We start from the raw sequence: 19,897 nt of genomic DNA, 5'->3' as shown, positions 1-19,897 counted from the left end.
TCTTTGCTAAAAAGAGAGAGAAAAAAAAGAAAAGAATTGAATTCTCCAATGATCGAGAGGGAGTGTGGAATGAATAGCTTGCATTTGTATGGATTACGAAAGCATATACCTGACACTCGAGTTTTTTCCTCGGTCCATTCGTTACTCGCTTGAGATTTCTCGCCGAAGAGGCGCTCGCGATGACAAACATCGAGACGATTGCTATGTCCAAGGATGCGCGACGAGACTGTCAGGTATCATGGCTTCTTTATACGCTAAAATCAATGGAAGATCAAGGCCATCTGTATATTTCAAGCTTCAAAGGGATTCTTATAGTATTAATTTTTAATCTAACCGAAAAGCTTTAAATCATGCGAGAACGTTTTTAATTATATTAATAAACAGTGGAGGATCGAGTGGTGGGTTGTGGTTTCGAGAGGTTCTCCCCCATACATTTTGTACAGTAAAATTGCAAGTTCTCCTTGAACTAGGCTGTGATAATAGGGGCTGAGGCCGTGTGGTAATCTCGCAATTGTATATATTCGTATACATATATATATATATATATATAGATATATAATTCATAATAACTGTAATTAATATATATGTATAAGAGATGAATAACATGTGGAAATTGAGAGGACGATTGCTGGTCAAAGGAGAATGTCCTTTGTACATATATATATATATAATATTGTAAGATCAATGCTATACAGATTCGAAACCTGTTGTGGACAGCTCGTTTTGCCTACGCACATTATTTACACTCAAACTTGTTAGTGCCACTCATTACGCTTTTCTATTACAATAATACTTGCACTGGTTTCTAAAGGATGTTGAAAAAAAAAGCAGAGTTTACATTTTTGCCATCTCTGCGATACAAAAATGTAAAGATACGTGTAATGCACTCCTATCCCTGATAAAAACGCATCGGTTGTTGTGCTCCTGATATGATTATTTTAGGAATATCTACAATAGTCCAGTAATTAGAGAATAAATGTGGAATTTCTGGTGTACGCGTGTCGCGATACACTCGAGGTTGTCTGCCTGTGTTCTGTGAGATTGCGAGCTCGTAAAATTGTCGAGGAGAATGACGAGGGCTTGGCTGCCGTCTCAAATGTGAGTGTGTGTGTTTGGAAACATAGGCTCGTCGCGCGAACATTGCATCGATCATCACCGCTGCACCGAGTCCTGGTGCACGAGTCACCCTCTTCGCGACGACGCTTCCGTCACGATCTCGAATCTCGCCGGAACGTGCGAGACACGCGTTATACATGTATATTCCTTTTTAACGGGTCAAACTCTCCCTCTCGCACCGGGCGTTCTCCAGGACAGATACGACAGATGGAACGCATTGGCAATATTCTCGTGGACGTCGAGGGAGAATCGATAGCTGGAGAAATTATTCATCGACGAACTCGCTAATTTTTCGACGGAAAAAAGCAATTTTTTGCGCGCACCGCGAGAAAGCAATTTAAAGTCCAACGGTATAAATTTCCTCCCGTTTCTTTGACCTTTGGTAAAAAAAATCAGACACGTCCAAATAACTCACCAGCCATACCACGTCTTTCAATAATTCACTCGCTCTCATTCGATTTTCTCCCTGTCCGTAACATCGATATTTCTATCTTTTATATCCCGTCGCAGCTCCGTCTTGCTTTCCTTTCCACACACACACACACACACACACACACAGGATATAGGGTAGCGCGTGAAAATTGGACAGTCTGTATACGAAGGAGAGATTTTGGAGAAGCTAGACTCGCGCGTGCTCACGGTTATTTCGGTGCCATGTTGCGCGATCGAGCGAGCTGTTGGTGAAAGAAGGATGAAAGAGAGTGAGAGAGTGAATGAGAGAAGGAGCGAGCCGGCAACTTGGTTCGGGTTGGGTTGGCGGCTCGCGGCAAGTATAGGTCGTGTTAAGAGGGCAACAGTTGAGTGACTTGTCTTGTGTTGATGTTGCAGGTTCAAAAGCCTGGCAAATGCGGCTGACCTTTGACCGGGTGCCAGGCGGCTGCAACCTTCACAGGTGCAAGTTGTGCGGCAAGGTCGTGACGCACATTAGGAACCACTACCACGTCCACTTCCCCGGCAAGTTTGAGTGTCCTGTTTGTCGTGCCACGTACACACGTAGCGACAACCTGCGCACGCACTTTAAATTCAAACACCCCGAAGCAAGAAAGATCGATCTTAACGAATTCATGGCTGGCTCGTTGGATCTATCCGCAACGAATAACAACACCGCGAACACGCTCTCCTAAAAACGTTCGGGATCCCCGCGTGCGGCGCGTACGCGCGCACACGCGAGAACACACACGCATACGGACAGACGTACACAACACACGTTCACGGATGGACCACCCGGGCTATGCCGCGCGTGCACCGCGAGCCCTTTCGCTCTGCTGCGCCCGTCTCTCTCTCTCTCTCTCCACCACCACCACCACCCCCCCCCCCCCTCCCCCCACTCTGCGAAGTCACTCGACGATCGCTCTTCGACAACCCCAAGCCCCCAACACTCGTGCTTCTCTTCTCCGTACACTTGTATACATATATATTTCCCGCTTTTTTCTTTTTGTCTATACGTGTATATATATTTATAAAATTATATACATGTATACAAGAATTCGAGGAGCGTATGCATATATGTGTATACACTCGCACGCGCGTTTACAGGGAGGGGCTCGGTGTGTACAGATAACAAAGGCCTCCCCGAATTTTCCGAGGGAGTGAGGGAGAGAGAGAGAGAGAGAGAGAGAGAGAGAGAGAGACGAGCGCGGAGCCCAGGGCTTCGCGCCACGAGATCGCTCCTATCTCGCGACATTTTTCTTTTTCTCCAAACAACACCAAATCTTTTTCTAGCTTGTACGCTTAAGCGACAGATTTCGCGGAAAACGAAAGGTTTTTACTCCTCGGAGTAGTCTATACGCTATGTAAACGTGAGATGCGCGAGGATGACCGCTGATCGGCACCGGTTTGTGCCTGGTACCGATCGGCGGAACGGCGGCTCGCACCGCTGCTCGCTTACAGTCATCCTTCTCCGTCGAGAGACGAAAAGAAGATTTCATTCGTTTCACCGGATATCCCGCGCTCCAAATCGAAGAAAATCGCGTTTATCTTTTCTCCCATCGTACCAGTCGATATTTTTCAAGAATCGCGCCTTTAATTATTTCGGAGGAGCCAAATTGAAGGATTGTAAGCGCGCGGCGACTGGCGTCCGGGCGATAGAACGATGTCGAGGATTGTGCGCAACGTGTCCAAAGAGAGGAGCAGCTTTATATTTTCTCGTGCAAGACGAACGCTGCTGCGGCGCCGAACGACCATGCTAAAGCCATTGCAAGGAGGATAAAGGGAGCCGCCAAGGAGAGTTAAGGATATTAATGGAATTAATTACACGTCAAATTGGGAGCAAACGTGGTGCCAATTTTCTCCCGTAGTTGCTGCTGCTGGTCGACGAGCGCGTCGACCGGTCAGTCGAAAAGAATATTAATTAAATAATTAACCATATATATATATATATATACTGAGAAAGAGAAACGTTTCGTTCGAATCGATGCCAATTACGAGCGTGATCGATATTTCGTGCACTTGCGAGGAATTCAATTTCGCTGGATTTCACACTCCGATATGTATATTGCCCGAATCGAGAGATCCGCGTGGATGGAACGATTCTTTTTCTCAGTCTACTAATTCGAGTGTGGACACACTTAAATGATTCATTCGATACGCGGCAGGGTGGGCCTCGAGGCTCTCGCGTATAGTTGTTGATGAATTTATAGTTGGATTTCATATTAGAATGTAAACGCATCTATATATATATATATATATATGTATATTATATATAATTTATAATATATATATATATATATATATATATAATATATTATAGAGAAAGAGTGAGAGCGAGAGTGAGACGCGAGGGGGTGTTTGTGGGTGCGTGTATGTGTCTGTGTGTTTGTGTGTAAGCTGTAGAGAATGCACGAGAGAGAGAGAGAGAGAGAGAGAGAGCGAGCGAGTGAATTTGTGGGAGAACCAATAGCAATATTATGGGGACGCACGCACCGTTTATCGCGTGGACGTTTCTTCCTTGGAAATTTGCGTGGGAGGGAGGGGAAGGGGGGGGATGAACTTGCGTGCGTGCCGATTCACAGAGATACACTCTTATGCCCGCGGATATACGCAGGTACACTTAAGGGGTGATACGCGGAGATTCGAGGAGCGTGTTGCAACGGAACCGCGTTATATTGTTGATCGACTGACAACGAAATTTCTGTTCTATGCATATTGTTTGTAAAGTTTTGATAATGTCACGCGTACAGACCACATGGACGGGGAACACACACACACACACACACACACACACACACATACGCATACAGTTACACCGAGATACAAGGAAGCATCGTGCAACTCTAATATGAATTTTGACTATATAAGATACACGTTATGTTTGTTAATTAACACCTAAAGTTTATTATTAACTGCACACCGCAAATGTAATGCAGCAAATAGTGGAAAATCACAAAGACATTCCACGATCGGGACTTAAGTGCATAGGCAACAAATAAGGAGTTATTGTATTGGATGATTTATAGCACTATATTTTATACTTTATATAATCTACAGTTATATAATATACATTGTTTCAGATAGATCTATGTTACGACACAATTTTATCCAATGGGGTGGTTGCGATATTTCATTGAATAGTTGCACATTGATATTATAATTGGTTGGAGTGCAATCTGTTTCTTCTTCCTTCTTCTTTTTGTTTGTTGTTGTGTTTCTTTTTTTACGGGGAGAAAAATACCTATATAGCGTCATATACAAGCGTGGTGGTAGATTCGTGAGGAAAACGAGAGATAGAGATGCATACGAGGGAATATACACGTACACGGGGAGAGTGCAGGGGAGGGGTGGGTTCGATGGAGCATCCTCGAGTAGCCAATGGACTTGGTATTTCCATTTTACCAAATTCAAAAGTCCAAATTGTGTTACCGATCGAATTTGCAATTTTAAGAGGATCAGATTCTCGTCTTTGCGTTCGATTCCTACGGGATAAAATGCTCCTCGATCGGTACCCACCTTTATCCGTCGGAGTGAGATACGCGGTACAAATTCGCGAGAGCGAGAGAGGTGGTGTTTTCTTTTGGCTTAGCACGAATCATGTTTAATTTACTGTAGGGGGGGGGGGGGGGGAGCTACTGAGAACTCAGGATACGGTCGAGGAATAATCACTACGCGCACTCTCCGCTCTCTTCGCTCGCGCGCGCGAATATACGGACGTCCCACGAAAGACGGCCATGCCAATAATACCATTTGATAGAGAACAAAAATCTAAGTAAAAAAGCAAAAATCTAAGTAAAAAAGCTCTAAAAACTTTTTCGCTACCACTCTTCGTTTAAAAGTTATTTCCAATTAAAGATTATCGATTATAGTAGCTCCTTTCTTAAAGAGAAAGATTGTTTTGGTCGTGCATTATAAGGTCAGAAAGATTCTATGAATTAGAATACTAAGAAAAACACAAAGCCAAACATCAACATGAGCCTATTGAAGTGGTTCAAGGTCGATCGACAGTTTCGAGTGCGAGCGCCATAAAAACAATCAAAACATAAACACACCATTTCAATAGGCTCGAGTGGATGTTTGGTTTTGTATTTTTCTTAGTATTCTAATTCACAGAATCTTAGTATTTTGGTATTTATAATACGACCAAAACACAATCTTCCTCTTTAAGAAAGGCTACTTTAATCGAAAATCTTTAATTCCAAATAACTTTTTAACCAAGAGCGCTAGCAAAAAAGTTTTTACAACTTTTTTACTTAGAATTTTGTCCCCTATCCGATGGTATCATTGTGGCATGGCCATCGTTCGTGGGACATCCTGTATATTGACAAAGGGACACACATCGGGTTAACTTGCGCAGTATGGATATAACGTGCATGTAACATCGCACCGATAGGACGCAGAGAGAAGACGGATACGCCGAGTCCGCTGGCTATTCAAACTAATAATTTCAAAGAGCCGAAACGTTCGACGCGTAAAGAACACAAACACTGGACCCTACGCGATCAAGTGATTTTACCGCCGATCTTCTCTTCTTTTTTCTTTCTTGCTAGAATGGACACTTTGCATAGTTAAGGCTTACGACACACGCATACCTATATAATTTAATAATATATAGCCAGAATATTAATATATTACACAGATTATTAAGTATATTAATATATTGGATAATTTATTTTATTTTGTTTTATCGTTTTATGATTTTATATGTGTTATTCACTGTTTATATATGTACCATGCAAGATTATATACAGCGCTATATGATATATAAATATATATATATATACATATATATATTTATTTGCAGATTTATTTATTGACAAGCGGGATAGACGCGCATCGGGGAGCGGCCAGCGGGCCGTTTGCGCGCGATCGAGAAAAACCTGCCTTATTTTTTCCTCTCTCACTGTTCTTCCGCTCCGCAATAATTTCACGTTGCTTTTACCACAGAAGACACAAGGATTTTCCTTCCTCCTTCTTCTTCATCCTCTCGCGCGATCGGAAAAGCGAGTTTTCGCGCGGTGGTAACGGTTGACTATGCCTCCGAGGATGACGTTCTCCAATCCCAAGGTCACAGTCGGCCGAATCGATCGATCGATCGTTGTCCTCGAGTGGCGTCGCCGTCATCGTCTTTTCGAGAATTTCACTCACCTATATACCTATATATAGCAGTACAGTTTCCTCAGAAAGACGCGAGTTTTTGGCACGCGGCGAGAGAATCAAAGGAGACTTCCGGTCCCGCGGTGACCTCTTCGTCCGGAACCGGAAACGCCGCTAAGTTTTCTTTACTCGTACATGCGTGTACGTGTGCCCGGGACGCGAATCCAGAACGCGAGACTGGGGTTGAGTCAGCATCATGGATTCTGGATGAAAATCCAACGGGACCGGGACGAGTCTGAGAGAGAAAAGCGAAGTTGATCCGCGCGCGAAGAAAAATCCTCTCGACACTTCCGCCCTTTAGCGTGATTTACCGAGTCCTTTTTTTTGTTCTCGTTCTTACGAAGGTGATGGATATAAAAAAAATGTTAATTCTGTACCCTTAATTAAAGTCCTTAATGATTATTGCGTAGAACGTATAATAATTTGTAAGCGTAGTCATCTTCTTTGCGTTAGTTTGTTTCTATATTATATATATATACATTTTAACAGGAATATCAATAGTTTTACTGGATGGTATATACAGGTTGAAACTTATTTTTCTATCCAATTAGAATGGCGTATAGCCAACGCTCTCTCTCTCTCTCTCTCTCTCTCTCTCTCTCATATTATTTTTGCACGAAAGTTAGATCAAGGGATTCCCTCCAAGTTACCGTTGTTTATTCCTAAAGGCTTTCGTGTATCGGCAAACTTCCAAAGTGCTCTTTTCCCTTGACAAAGTAGTACTCGTAGATTGCCATGCGAATTTTAAGGGTGAAACGGGCCAAGGTGTGATCAAGAACGCTCGCAAACAGTGGGGCGTGAGTTGTGTGCGAATCCTCTGCTCGCCGGAGCAACCCAATTACCCTGCTATGAACATAAAGTCGATATATATGCATACACGAGTAACAGGCTTTTCGGAGCATCACACTGCACGATCCAACGCGCAGAGTTTTTGCTTCATCGAGTAGTGGCTAAATTACGCGGGCAAAGCGTTATATCTATATCATTAGAAATCGGATCTTGAAAATCGTTTCGGCCTAATCGAGGTTACTACGATCTCGAAGCGTCGATCCTTCGAACCTTTTCAACCACGCGACGAGAGAGAGAGAGCCGCGTGTGTATACAGCGGCGAAGCTCCCGTGTCTTGACCGTGAGCGATTTTGCCAAACGCGCACGGTGACTGACAGTGGAATTTGATTCTCTTTGAACGTTGCTCGATTTTGACCAGTGCCAATTTCCGGATGCGTCTGTACCACTAGCAGAGAGAAACGTCAGATGCTCGATCCGCGTATTGGCCGCACAAAGCGCATCGGCGAGGCGAAACTACACACCGGGCCAGGCCAAATATCTACGGCTGATTCGAACAAATGCACTTCCGGTTCCGTATCGACGGACCTTCCATCTCCCCCGCGCGGTTAAAAAGGGACAATTGGAATGTTTACAGGCCGCGGCGTTCGACTCGCGAAATTTTTTATTCCGATCCATGACGAGTTTGGCAAACTTTGAGTTTTCGCGTGCTCCACTCTCGCAGCAGTGTCTTTGAGAGTCGTCGTGTACTCGACTAGTTGGAGGAGTGGGTGTCTCTTGGAGAAAAGAGAGCGAGAGAGAGAGAGAGGTTTTGATTGGTGGATGTAGTTTGTCAGGCTCTGGCTGGTATCCCCGGCATCGCTCGTTGTCCGTTACGGCCCTGAACCGGTGGAGAGTCTATTTGCATGACGGTTAACCGTTGCTACGGGGTGGAATTGCGGATAGATCGGGCGAATGCTCTGCTGCGAAGGGCTCCTCTCGAGCATGGCCCTCTCAACGCTACGTATACACCACACTAGCCCCAAATATGCCAAGCACCTTGCGTATTTCAGACGCGCTTCGCCCACAAGACCTTCCTTCATCCCGAGAACATTGCGCGCTCTATCAACCAACTTATTTCCTCCTCGCTATTTTCATTCTTCTTTCGTTATTGGAATATCCTTCGGGTTTTAAAAAGCAAACGGAATCTATCGAGATGGTTCTCCAATAATTCCATTAATCGAAATCGTAAGATTGAAACAAATGAACAATGTTTAAACTTTGTCAATATGAGTATATATCTAGGTGCGAAGGAAATTTTGTAAATTCTACGAGACGTTAATAGGAACTAGTAAAAATCAATAATAATCGAATAAAAGAGAATCCTGGTTTATCTAAATTTAACAAATTTATAATCAACATTTTACGTAGTTGAATAATAAATTCTATATTCCTGGCGTTATAAAAAAATCATCTCTTCATCGACAGCATATAATAGTTTCCGCGCGATCCTATATTTAGCAATTTTCGCATAGTCTCGGTTGAAACGACAAAAATATAAGCCCTGAGAATTTAATTAGCCCGAAGCTGTTCCCTTACATTAATATTCTTGATTTTCTCACTTACATCCGGATCCATTTATTCGCGCAGAAGTCGGGGCAGTGTCTCGTGGTTTAAAATCGCGAGCTTGGAAGTGGGTTAAAGGGAGGAAAGGAGCACTTTGGATAATTGGATGGGGTCGAGGTGATTTTTGGTGTCGATAGCGCAAATCTCGCTACGCTACGACGAGGAGAATCAGTGGTGAATCAAATTGGAAGCTGATCGGATGCGTCGATCTTGCTGTCGCGTTACGCATCGATGCCTATGGCTGCTGTAGCGTCAACTCGCTCGAACGATCGACGTAACGCGCCTATGCATGATATCGTGGTGCACTTTACGCCAAGTCTCGGGACTCGCGGAGGAAACTCGCGCGGGGACCGAGCGCGCGAATGGCCGCGTTCCCTCGAGGCTGGAAAATACCTGGCTGCGATATCGGTCGCGAGGAATCGCTTAGTCTCGAAATCCAGAGTGATGTTACAAGTGAGAATTTTTCTTATCTTTAGCGAGGGTAAAACTTTACATTTTTTCGTATTTTTATATATATATCAATGAATCTTTAACACGTGCTTCTCGCGCATGGACCTGGTCCGTGAACGAGTCTAACGCATTTATACGCTTTCGGTATATGTATATGTCTACACATATACGTATTTATCTATAAATATGCTCTATATATATATAAATATTATTTAGTCGAAATTTCCTTCTATCCGAGCTTAAAGCAGCGAGACGATCATTTTGGAGCGTGCGTCGATCGCGAATCATCTTCCGGCACCACTTTTGGTCTTTGGTTTCGCGGCGATCCAATCGATATTGAACGAACGAAACGCTTCGTCTTAGCGGCGAGTCTCTTCTTTGCGGGCGATTGCCAAGGTTTTCACCGATAGGAATTTTTCGCGAGATTCTTGCGCGCGCCACGGTTCGTTCTTCCGAAAGAGCGATGCGAACCGTTGTGGATGAAAGATTTTCGGGGGAAACGCGCGTACACGTGTGTGATACACTCGTTGGGCCACTCGCGTGTGTACACTGTAAGAGGAAAACTAGCACGCGTTAAAATACGTCTTACGGAGAAAAGAAAACTGAGAGAGAGTAACGTTATATATATTTACGAATTGGAGGTACGTTGATATTTCAGTGCGGGTGAATCAGGGCGAGGGTGATTGAGGAAGAGAATATGGGAGGGGAGGGGGGGGGGTGGAGGAAAGAGAGATGGAGTGTGCACGCGTGTTTGTGACACGGAGAATGGATGAATGCATGCATGTTTATGTTTCGACTGGGGTGTGGGTGTGTGTTTTTGTGTGAGTATGAGAGAGGGGGTGGGGAGAGAATACTCGGCACACAGAATTCAAAAATATTAAAATGGTCTGCACCGTGAGTTCGGTGGTAGGTCACCTGGCTGTTATATTAAAACCTTTATTAATAAAACAGAAAATATTACATACACATACTATAATTACTATCATAACGATTACTACTACTACTGCTACTACTACTACTACTACTATTATTACTTCTACTACTATATAACTATTACTCTACTATATATATAGGTATTTATATATTTACAACTGCGTGGTGTGGAGTGGAACATTGTGATATAATAGATTGGTGCTAACACCTTATTGAAATTGAGATGAATTTAAAGAAAAAAGAAATTTGTGCAATATTGCGATAGTAATTTCGAGGCACGGTGCTGTCATTCGGTGGATAAGTTAAGTTTTCCTGGTACATATAGAGTGGCGGCGGATGAGGGAAAAAGCAGACAGGCAGGCAGGCGCGGGCATCCGAGAGAGCGAATAACTTTTCCATTTGCCATTCGACAGTTTTACCCACAGCAAAGTATAATGCGGAATGGAGATCGGTTCAAATGTCAAATATTTCTGCAGTCGAAATTTTTTGTCGTGCTTCTCCACGAAATTGATATTCCAGGGAGATCAATTAAACGTCTGCTCAAAAGAGAGTACTCTAGGCTCAAATGTCCTATTTCGATTTCGAAATCATTCATGCGAAAATTTGCCTTTTTTGAAAACTTTATTTCGGTGCGTTGAAACGCGAGTTTTGAATCGAGAGCGAAGCAAACGAGAGCAGAGAGAGAGAGAGAGAGAGAGAGAGAGAGAGGAAAAGTGTGTTCTTGGTGCGAGTGTATGTGAGTGTATGTGACATAGAGAGAGAGAGAGAGAGAGATGGAAAATTGAACGCGTAAGAAAGGCAAAGAAAGAAACTATGGCTGTGCAAGTGAACATTACGAGTGTATAGTTAAATAAGCGTAGGTGTTACCTAGGAATTAGACTTAGCTGATAAGAGATAAGGGGCACGACTAGGTGTTTCGTTTTTTTGCCCCGAATAACAGCATCTTGCCTCTTGTACATTATTAAAGTAAATAAAAAAAAGTACTATTATTAATATCTCTTTATATTATAATATATACAAATTACGGATTAATTATGGATATATATGTATATACATACACACGATATATGTATATATCTATCTTCATATATATATAAATATATATATATATACATTTTGTTATTTTTCTCGAGGGATAATAAAGCTGTATAATGATAAATCATACAAGGGGATCAGTATTTCCCAAGGGAATACTATAAGCGTATTCTACTCAACATTTTAATAAATCGGCGCGATTGTTATATTAAGAGTTGCGAATTTACACGTGTGTGTGTGTATCACGGAGTATAAATGAGGGAGAGGATGTGTATGCGCGTGTGTGCTTCTGTTCAAGGGAATGTGTATATGTGTGTAAAACAGAGGGGGGGGGGGGGAGGGAGTGAGGAAGAGAAAGAGGAAAAGGTGGGAAATGGAAGGGTGGTAAAAAGGAGAAGAAATGGCGTTTATGAGTGAAAAGCGTAATCGTTGGAGGGACCGATCGAGAGAAAGAAGGGAGAATAAGTGTGTGTGTGCGTGTGGTCGAGAGAAGAGGGAACGACCCGATGGAGAGACAGAGACGAATGTTCTTCCTTTTTCCGACACGTTGTTTCTCTCCTCTCTTCTTTCTTGCTTTTCCTTTATTATTATTATTATTTTCTAAACGGTTTTTCTTGTTTTTCTCGTTGGACTCTATTCAACCGGTAACTTTTCTCTTTCCCCGGTCATCATTTTCCTCTTCGATCTTTCTTTCCTTTTTCGCGGTTGTGATTCGTTGGATGGCTTTTCGACAATGCAATTACTTACGAGAAATCCGTCGCGCGGCTCTATATATATATATATATATATATATATATATAAATATACGTACGTGCAAGAACAACGCGATCGAGCGAGAAGCGCTTTAACGTCTCTAGGAAGCTCTATAGGAAAAAAAACTACATATACATATATATATATATATTGACGCGTCCTCCTCCCACGCGAGGAAAAAGCTGACGATGACTGGATGATCGCGCGCGCGCAACCACAGAGCTTTTACTCGTCCCGTGGCAAAAAGCCGAGAGTTTTCGGTCGAAGGATCGATTGTCTCGCGCGCCCCAATCAATGGACTCTATCTTTAATTAATTCTACGCGGGGCAAGAAGCTCCGTCGTTGCGACGTCATCATCATTGATGGACTAGCGAGTAGCGTGTCGTTAATCAGAAGCTGTTGGACCAGTCTTTTGATAGGATCTATGTAGTATAGCAGCTGGGGTCGATGACCTCTAGAAAATAACTAGCGGAACGCGCGGATTGGACGACCCTGTACCAAACACGGATGTCCTTGTATGTGATTTTGGCTCGAAACGTACAATAGGCACACACGTACACTGCAAAAGAAAATCATACTTTTGACCATACACGGACCTTTAAGGTGTAATCGATTTTATCATGAGAAATTATTCTTACTACTACTTCTTATCGTTATGGTTATATTCTCTTATTCTTATGATTATTCTAACATAAAGTCTCTTATGTTACAATTGCATTATTATATAGATTCTTAATTATAGTGTAGATAATATGGATGATGATGATAAACAAAAAAATGAAGAATTAATCACTTGTGCATTTAATGTATTTCATACTAATTTTTGATTAAACATAATTGTGTGTTAACCGACCCGTCTTATATTTCTTTTTTCTTCCGGATCATTTACCTTTTCTTCTTCTTCTTCTTCTTCTTGTGTTTCTTGCCCGGTATTTATCAGCACTCGCGTAAAATCGCCTCGAATTTAATCTTCAAAATGCTGCTGCTGCTGCGTTTTATCCCGCTGGGAGATTTTCGTTGGTACTGATAAATATTCGGCGATTCGATTGTTTTCTTATTGTACCGTACCTATAGTATACTCGACCTTGAAACGTGGAACGACATTACTACGCAGTAAGGAGTTTTTCCGAGGGACGAACAAAAATGTGCGATGTGTGCAGAGAGAGAGAGAGAGAGAGAGAGAGAGAGAGAGGTGCTCGCTTCGAGGCTCCTATCTCGCGTATCGTTATATATACACAATGTAGAAAATATGAAATTGTCAGCGAGAGACGAGCAACGTTTCCGTGCGACGCATTATTTTTGTGCACGTAGCGTCTGTCATTTGTCCACTTCCTCCTCGTCTCATCGTTCGTGCAATTCCAGCGATAAGTATGAATGGATCGAGGAATATATACGAGGCTAATGCAAAATAACATTTTCGAGCTTCGAGCGGTGTAAAGCCCTCGCACCTTGGATACCACTCGGCTATATATATGTATAGGATATACACAGTACATATATTCATGTACGACGACTGGATTACGAGAAAATTTGATTGCTAAACTGATGTAACGCACTCGGAGAGAGGGAGTTTCGCGAAGCGACTGTACAAAGTTGGACTTTCAACTACGCTAAATTTATCCGATATTGCAGCAGCGTAAACTCGCAAGCATAATATTTGACGTTTTTCTCATTGAAAAATTTGTCTACGACGATATTGGAAAAATCCAGGTGTCGACAGGCACGAGATTGGTCGACTTTGCTTATACCGGATTACTTTATACTATATACATGTACCTATAGATATGGCATGGATGAGAGAGAGTGTTTAGAGCGAATGTGTGAATGAGAGAGAGAGTGGCTAAAAAAAATAGAGTGTGAGAGAACGTGTGTATCGTCGCTGGAATCGAAACTTGTTTCTCCGAAGTGTCACGCATCCTTACGCGCACACGCACACGCACATGCCAGTAGAAATATGGAAGATGAGGAAACTAAGAGAGAGAGAGAGAGAGAGAGAGAGAGACTAGCTACGATGAGAGATTGGGGAATAGTGGCATGGAAAATGAGAGAACCATATCGTGGATATTGGGGTTGATTTGGTGGCATCAAGCTGACACTGTGGTTTCTGTTGTTGCAGAGTTGAAAAATTGGCGGATATCACAGATATTTGAGAGACAGAGTAACAGCGACGAGAAGAAGCGGTGCTCGTTGTGCGGTAAGGTCGTGACGAACGTGCGCAATCACTATTACGTGCATTTTCCTGGAAAGTACGCCTGTCCTCTTTGTCCCGCGGTCTACACGCGCAGCGATACTCTCCTCACGCACACGCGAACCAAGCACGGCCATGCGCAACATGCCGCCTACGTTTGTCCTACCAGCCTTTAACTAGCATTTGTCCCATTTGTCACTGTAAGCTGAGGGACGACCCTCCCTTGTTCCTATGATTCAAACCAAATGAGCTTCCTGGAAATTTCACCCTCCAACCTGCACACTCTCGATCATCCCACCAAGACCACGCGCTATTTTCTTCTAAAAGCATGGATTCTCCGCTTTGTTTCTTCCGAAACACATGTTTAATTTTGTAGCTTGTATAGTAAAAACCGAAGCAGCCAACCAACTAGAATTTTCCACAACTCCATCTTTCTCTCCCATGGCTCGATATCCCACAGAATATAGACAATTTTACAATTATATTTTCCCTAAGCACCACCACCCGCGTTATATACCTTATTTTCCCTCCATTTACATTTTCTTTCAGAGTTTTCCATAGCGCGAGATTGCTGTTTATTTTGACTTTTCTATACTTTTGTATAGGAAACCTTTCTATACTTTCTCGAGACAAAGGAAACGTTTTATTTTTCAAAGTTTTGGCTGTGCACATGCAGCAACCTCATTTCCTCTTCCGTTCCCATACGCAAATTCCTCTGCTTACAGCTTCGTATTTCGCGCAACTCGAATCTACTTTCCTTTTGAGCACGTGCAGCTGGATTAGCTATTTATCAGTTCCGTTCGAGAGGGGAACGGTTTTTTTTTTTTTTAATATCGTCGCTTATTATTATTATTCCAAACTCGGAGATTCTCCTTGCGAAGAATCGTTCGTTCGTTCGTATGTGAATAATGTAGATAGATAGTTTTCACGTGCGTTAGGTATCGCGAGGCTGTGCTAATCAGCAGAGAGTAATCTGCAATTTTCTACTTTAGCGTATATTTTGTATAGAAGCTTCGTGCCCAGCTGATTGTACGTGCGTGTTGGTTTGGGGCTGTGTTTTAAGCAAGTGGTTCTTGGTTCCATTGTGCGATTACGTATTTAAAAAAAAATTTTAAACAGTCAGCTGGATATCCATGTGCGAAAAAATTGTATCTTTAAGAAATTTTAAAGACTATATTATTATCCTTTTAATATACTATTGGTAGCGTTTTGTACAGAGTCCGACAGTTTAAACGCTTCAGCAGGGGATAATTTCAAGAAGACACGAATTTCCGTAATTAATAAAATTATCTAAATTTTATATAAGACGATTTTAAATAAGAATCATACACTGTCGGACCCTGTATATATACATATACAGGTGTAATACTAATTATCTGTATACTTGCAGCAGTGAATGGAAGACATGATTTTCAAAACAAATAACTCGTATAATTTTTTATTGTTGATCATATTCTGTTGGTTAATAAACAATATGTTTAGACCACTATCGACTCAAGGAATTCTCACCTAAACAAATTTTTACGTAATTTGAACATTTTTATCAATATAAAACCAAGTTATTATACTTTCTTCAAATATTAACAATTTAAAAAAATTGCTCAAGAGTCTCTTCTCAGAACCAAGTCTTCTATCCACTGTTCCAAGCAAATAAAATTATTCGTGTTGCACCCTGTATACGAGCTCGCGTTAAAGAGTCTTTGAAGCTTTCCTACGACTACTATTATCTCGATTTAAAATGCAGCGTCATGGTCTGAGCCAGCTTCGAGGGATTCACTGATTTACCACAAATGCCAAAGACGACTCAAACCCAATAGAATTGTAACTGAACCTAGTCTAAGTATCATGGTAACGTAGTATGACGAATTATTTCTGTTTTTTATGTCTCTTGTGGCACGTGACATCAAAGTCTTCAAAATCGTTGCTATGAATATTACACTTTATAGAATATTAACCCTCGTGGAACGAACGTCACGAAACGTCCTACAAGGGCTAGTATATAGACCTACATTTAGGCAGTAAGAGGAATAACAGTTTCGGAACGTGAAAATAGTCTTCTTACCTCTTGCGAGCTCCTTGTACCTTCGTCAGTTACATTACTTTGCGATCACGCGAGGATTTCAATGGAGAGATTTTCATTCCAAGAATAATTCATACTTTAAGTAGGTACCTACGCTAAGTTTCCGATATACCGCAGTAAAATACACTAAAATATAAGGTTAAAGAAGGTGACGATAATCACCGGAAACCAAGTACCTATATCCTACTTCGCAACATACCGCAATATCAATTGTATTAGAATAAGTCGTAGCGCGTAGGCGTGACAAATTGTATATATGTATTTGTAAATATATATATATATATATATATATATATATAACACAATAAATTATTTAGGAAAACGGATCAATAGCAATAATTGAATTAACGTTACGACAAATTACACTCCACCGTAAAAGTTTGAAGGAAGAAATCAGGAACATGGAGGGATCGTCCAGAAATAGGATCAACAAAGTCATGGACAGCCACCGGCTGATTCTACGTTAGACAATTGAAAATCTCGAGCAACCATAGATCGATAAAGCTTCAAGGTCATCGTAGCGTTGTTCCAACCGACTCTGGATTATCATAAGGAAGAAAACTCCGCGTGTACCTCCTCGCCTGTAAAGCAATCTCGCGATGAATGGCCAAGCACATCGGAACGCATCAGCTTCGCTCTTCTTCTCCTCCCCCTCCTCCTCCTCCTCCTCTTCTTCCTGGATACCAGCTCGTCGAAGAATGTTGTTGAGGAGGATGGATCACCGGTCGGGCGCGGCAGCGTCCACGCTGGTTTTCCAACGAGGAAATCATGGACGGCCCCTCGAACCGAAGACATTCCAGCAGCTACGGGGAAGAAATTCTACTGGAAGAATCTGCTGAAATTTGTCGCGATCAATCATACAGAATGCGAGCAGCGAAGACCGATCGCTGGAGCGCTAGGAGATTCGGGAGGATCAGCGTCCGTAAGATCGAAAGCATCATCGCCGAGAAGAGTGAATGTTTCCACACGTGCGTATTTGAAATATCGTCCGTTGAGCGTGTGGGACTTTGCATAGGGTATGTATATATATATATATATACACATATATATAAATATGAGTACACATGTGTTAAGAGAGGAATTTGTGGGAGTTGAGCGAGTTATTTGTTCATTTCCAGCGTATGGAGTGTCTCTGGAGGGGGGATGGCAGGGGGGGGGTGGGGGTGGGGGTGGGGCAGATAATTATGCGGTGAGCGTACACGAAGAGCATGTAGACTTTGGGTTTGCAGGTACGATGGCGAACGTGCCAGCCGGGCTGTCTTATCACGACATGTTCGCCGGATTGGTGAACAGGCCGGCGCACTGGAAATGTCGAGCCTGCGGGAAGGAGGTGACCAATCGCTGGCATCACTTTCACATTCACACTGCGCAGCGGTCCCACTGCCCTTACTGTCCGGCCACCTACAGCAGGGTCGACACCCTGCGCACTCACATTCGCGCCAAGCACCGCGAGATGCCGTTCGCCAAGTACCGCGATATGCCGTTCGCCAAAGGGGCCTTATAGGGGAGGATGCTGCTGGCGACATCGCGCACCTCGCGAAACTCGCGAAGAAGGCCGCGACTACCTTTGTCGACGACGCCACCGCCTCCTAGTCTTCTCCCTCAGGATCGCCTCATCCAGCAGAGTCTCATCCACGATCGTCTCATCCCGTCGTTCTTCGGCCTGGGCTCCGGCGGCGAGGGCTTCCGCATCCCGGACGATCTCCGCACCTCGCCCTCCAACCAACCGACCGAGATCTACCTAGCTTCCAATTTCCCTTCCAACCTCCCCTCCCCCTCCCTCAACACTCAGCAACAAACCGCCCTCTATTCTTCCGAACTCTTCCACCGCCCCGCCTCCCCCTACGTCCCGAAGAGGAAGGTAAATAAATAACGAAATTTCCAATTTTCTCTCGGTCTCTCTCGAGGATCCCGCCGGACCAAACTGTAATCTCGACTTGGGAGTGCGTCGGAGTAAGGTGTGGATATAGATGTATATATATATATATGCGGATGAGACAGTGCGAGGTCGCGACCTTTTGGATTCGTGGACCGAGCGTCCTTGATCGAGGTGAACGACAGTGCGACAGGGATTCTTCGACGGCTCTGATCATCGCTTAATTTATTGTCTATGTATTAAATACACACACACATACACAGATGCATAGTGTTTTGTTTCTCCACGAGGCGAACGGCTCTGATCGAAGTACGAATTTGATGCGCTCGAATGCCGAATGTGTGCGGACGCAGGAAGTGTAGATCCAACGCGCGCACCGCGTCCTCGACGTGCCGAAGAAGAGGCGGGGACGAGTGACACGCGGAAGATTCTTCGACGAAGAGGAGATCATCCCCCTCCGTGCACACGGCCGATAAAACGTGTCAGGTACATCGCCATAAGTTAGGATCTTGCGAGGACAATCGATCCATACCACAATGGGTTTGCTTGATTTTATCGATTGACTACGGTGACACACACACACACACACACACAAACAAACGAGTATCTCGTGCTTCTTCGGGACAGAGACTCCGCGGAGAGATAATACCGCCTGTCAACCGTTTTAATTGAATAATTCAAGTGCATTTGCAAGTTTGATCATTTCTATAACATGTACAGTCTCTCTCATTATTTATTCTATCGAGCATCCTTTCCTTCTTACATCGACTGCCCCTTTATCGATTATTTATTGCCACGATATCATTGAACTCCGAGAAATCTTTATCCTTTCTCGCGCGCGAGCTTATATTTTTTAGAGATTTTTACAAATGGCTATAATAAGTTTGTAGTGATTTCGTATCTGTCGCAAACGTTCATTACTAGTGTTAAAAGTCGTACCGTAGGATCACGTAGGACATTCGTTGAAAATCTTTCATCCGTTTTACGCGATCTTCGAATCGAGACGAATCAGTCATATTTTTATTATAATATTTATTTAGTTTATTCATATATTATATATACACACATATATATATATTTATATTTATAGATGTAAAACATTACCGTGTGGATTGAATAAAATTCGAGTACGTGGATAGCTGCATGCGTTCCGGGCGTGATTCACCAAAATCATTTTTTCTCCTCCCAAAGACTCTCGTAAACTCATTGTTCCATGTACGAGCCGTTGTTTTTCGTTGGTACGAGTCGCAGCTACATCGCAGAGCCGGCGAACGCTATCTGGAAGCTGCTCGCGTACGAAATTCTTAGACTGCGAAATAACAAATAACCGCGCTGCCCACGCGTTTGGAATCGAATCCGTAAATTGCATCGCAGATACCTGCTCTATACACACGAGTACATAAGTATATATTTAGCAGAGATTGCAAGGCTCGCTAGAAAGAACGCGAAGCGAGCTCCGTACGACAGCCGCAGTCTCGCTCGGCGAAAA

The 19,897-nt window shown here is 43.0% G+C and overlaps 1 protein-coding gene across 4 annotated transcripts in view; it reads left to right on the top strand.

Moving 5' to 3' along the window:
- Positions 1-18,422, top strand: part of fru (fruitless) — a 39,730-nt gene extending 21,308 nt beyond the window's left edge. The window contains exon 5 of one of the 4 annotated variants that reach the window (XM_066733954.1): positions 17,747-18,422. In XM_066733954.1, coding sequence (XP_066590051.1) covers positions 17,747-18,036 — 290 coding nt within the window. In that variant the 3' untranslated portion in view covers positions 18,037-18,422. Of the gene's footprint in view, positions 1-1,944; positions 13,113-14,380; positions 17,546-17,746 lie in introns of those variants that run through there. The other 3 variants (XM_066733955.1, XM_066733956.1, XM_066733953.1) reach the window with 3 other exon arrangements.
- The last annotated feature ends 1,475 nt before the right edge of the window (positions 18,423-19,897 follow it).

Source organism: Prorops nasuta, unplaced genomic scaffold, assembly GCF_024137725.1.
Source record: "Prorops nasuta isolate Cenicafe-Biocafe unplaced genomic scaffold, Cenicafe_Pnas_1.2 PNAS00011, whole genome shotgun sequence".
NCBI lineage: Eukaryota > Metazoa > Arthropoda > Insecta > Hymenoptera > Bethylidae > Prorops > Prorops nasuta.
The sequence above is the reverse complement of the archived record's forward strand: the minus strand, read 5'-3'. Positions and strand labels throughout refer to the sequence as shown.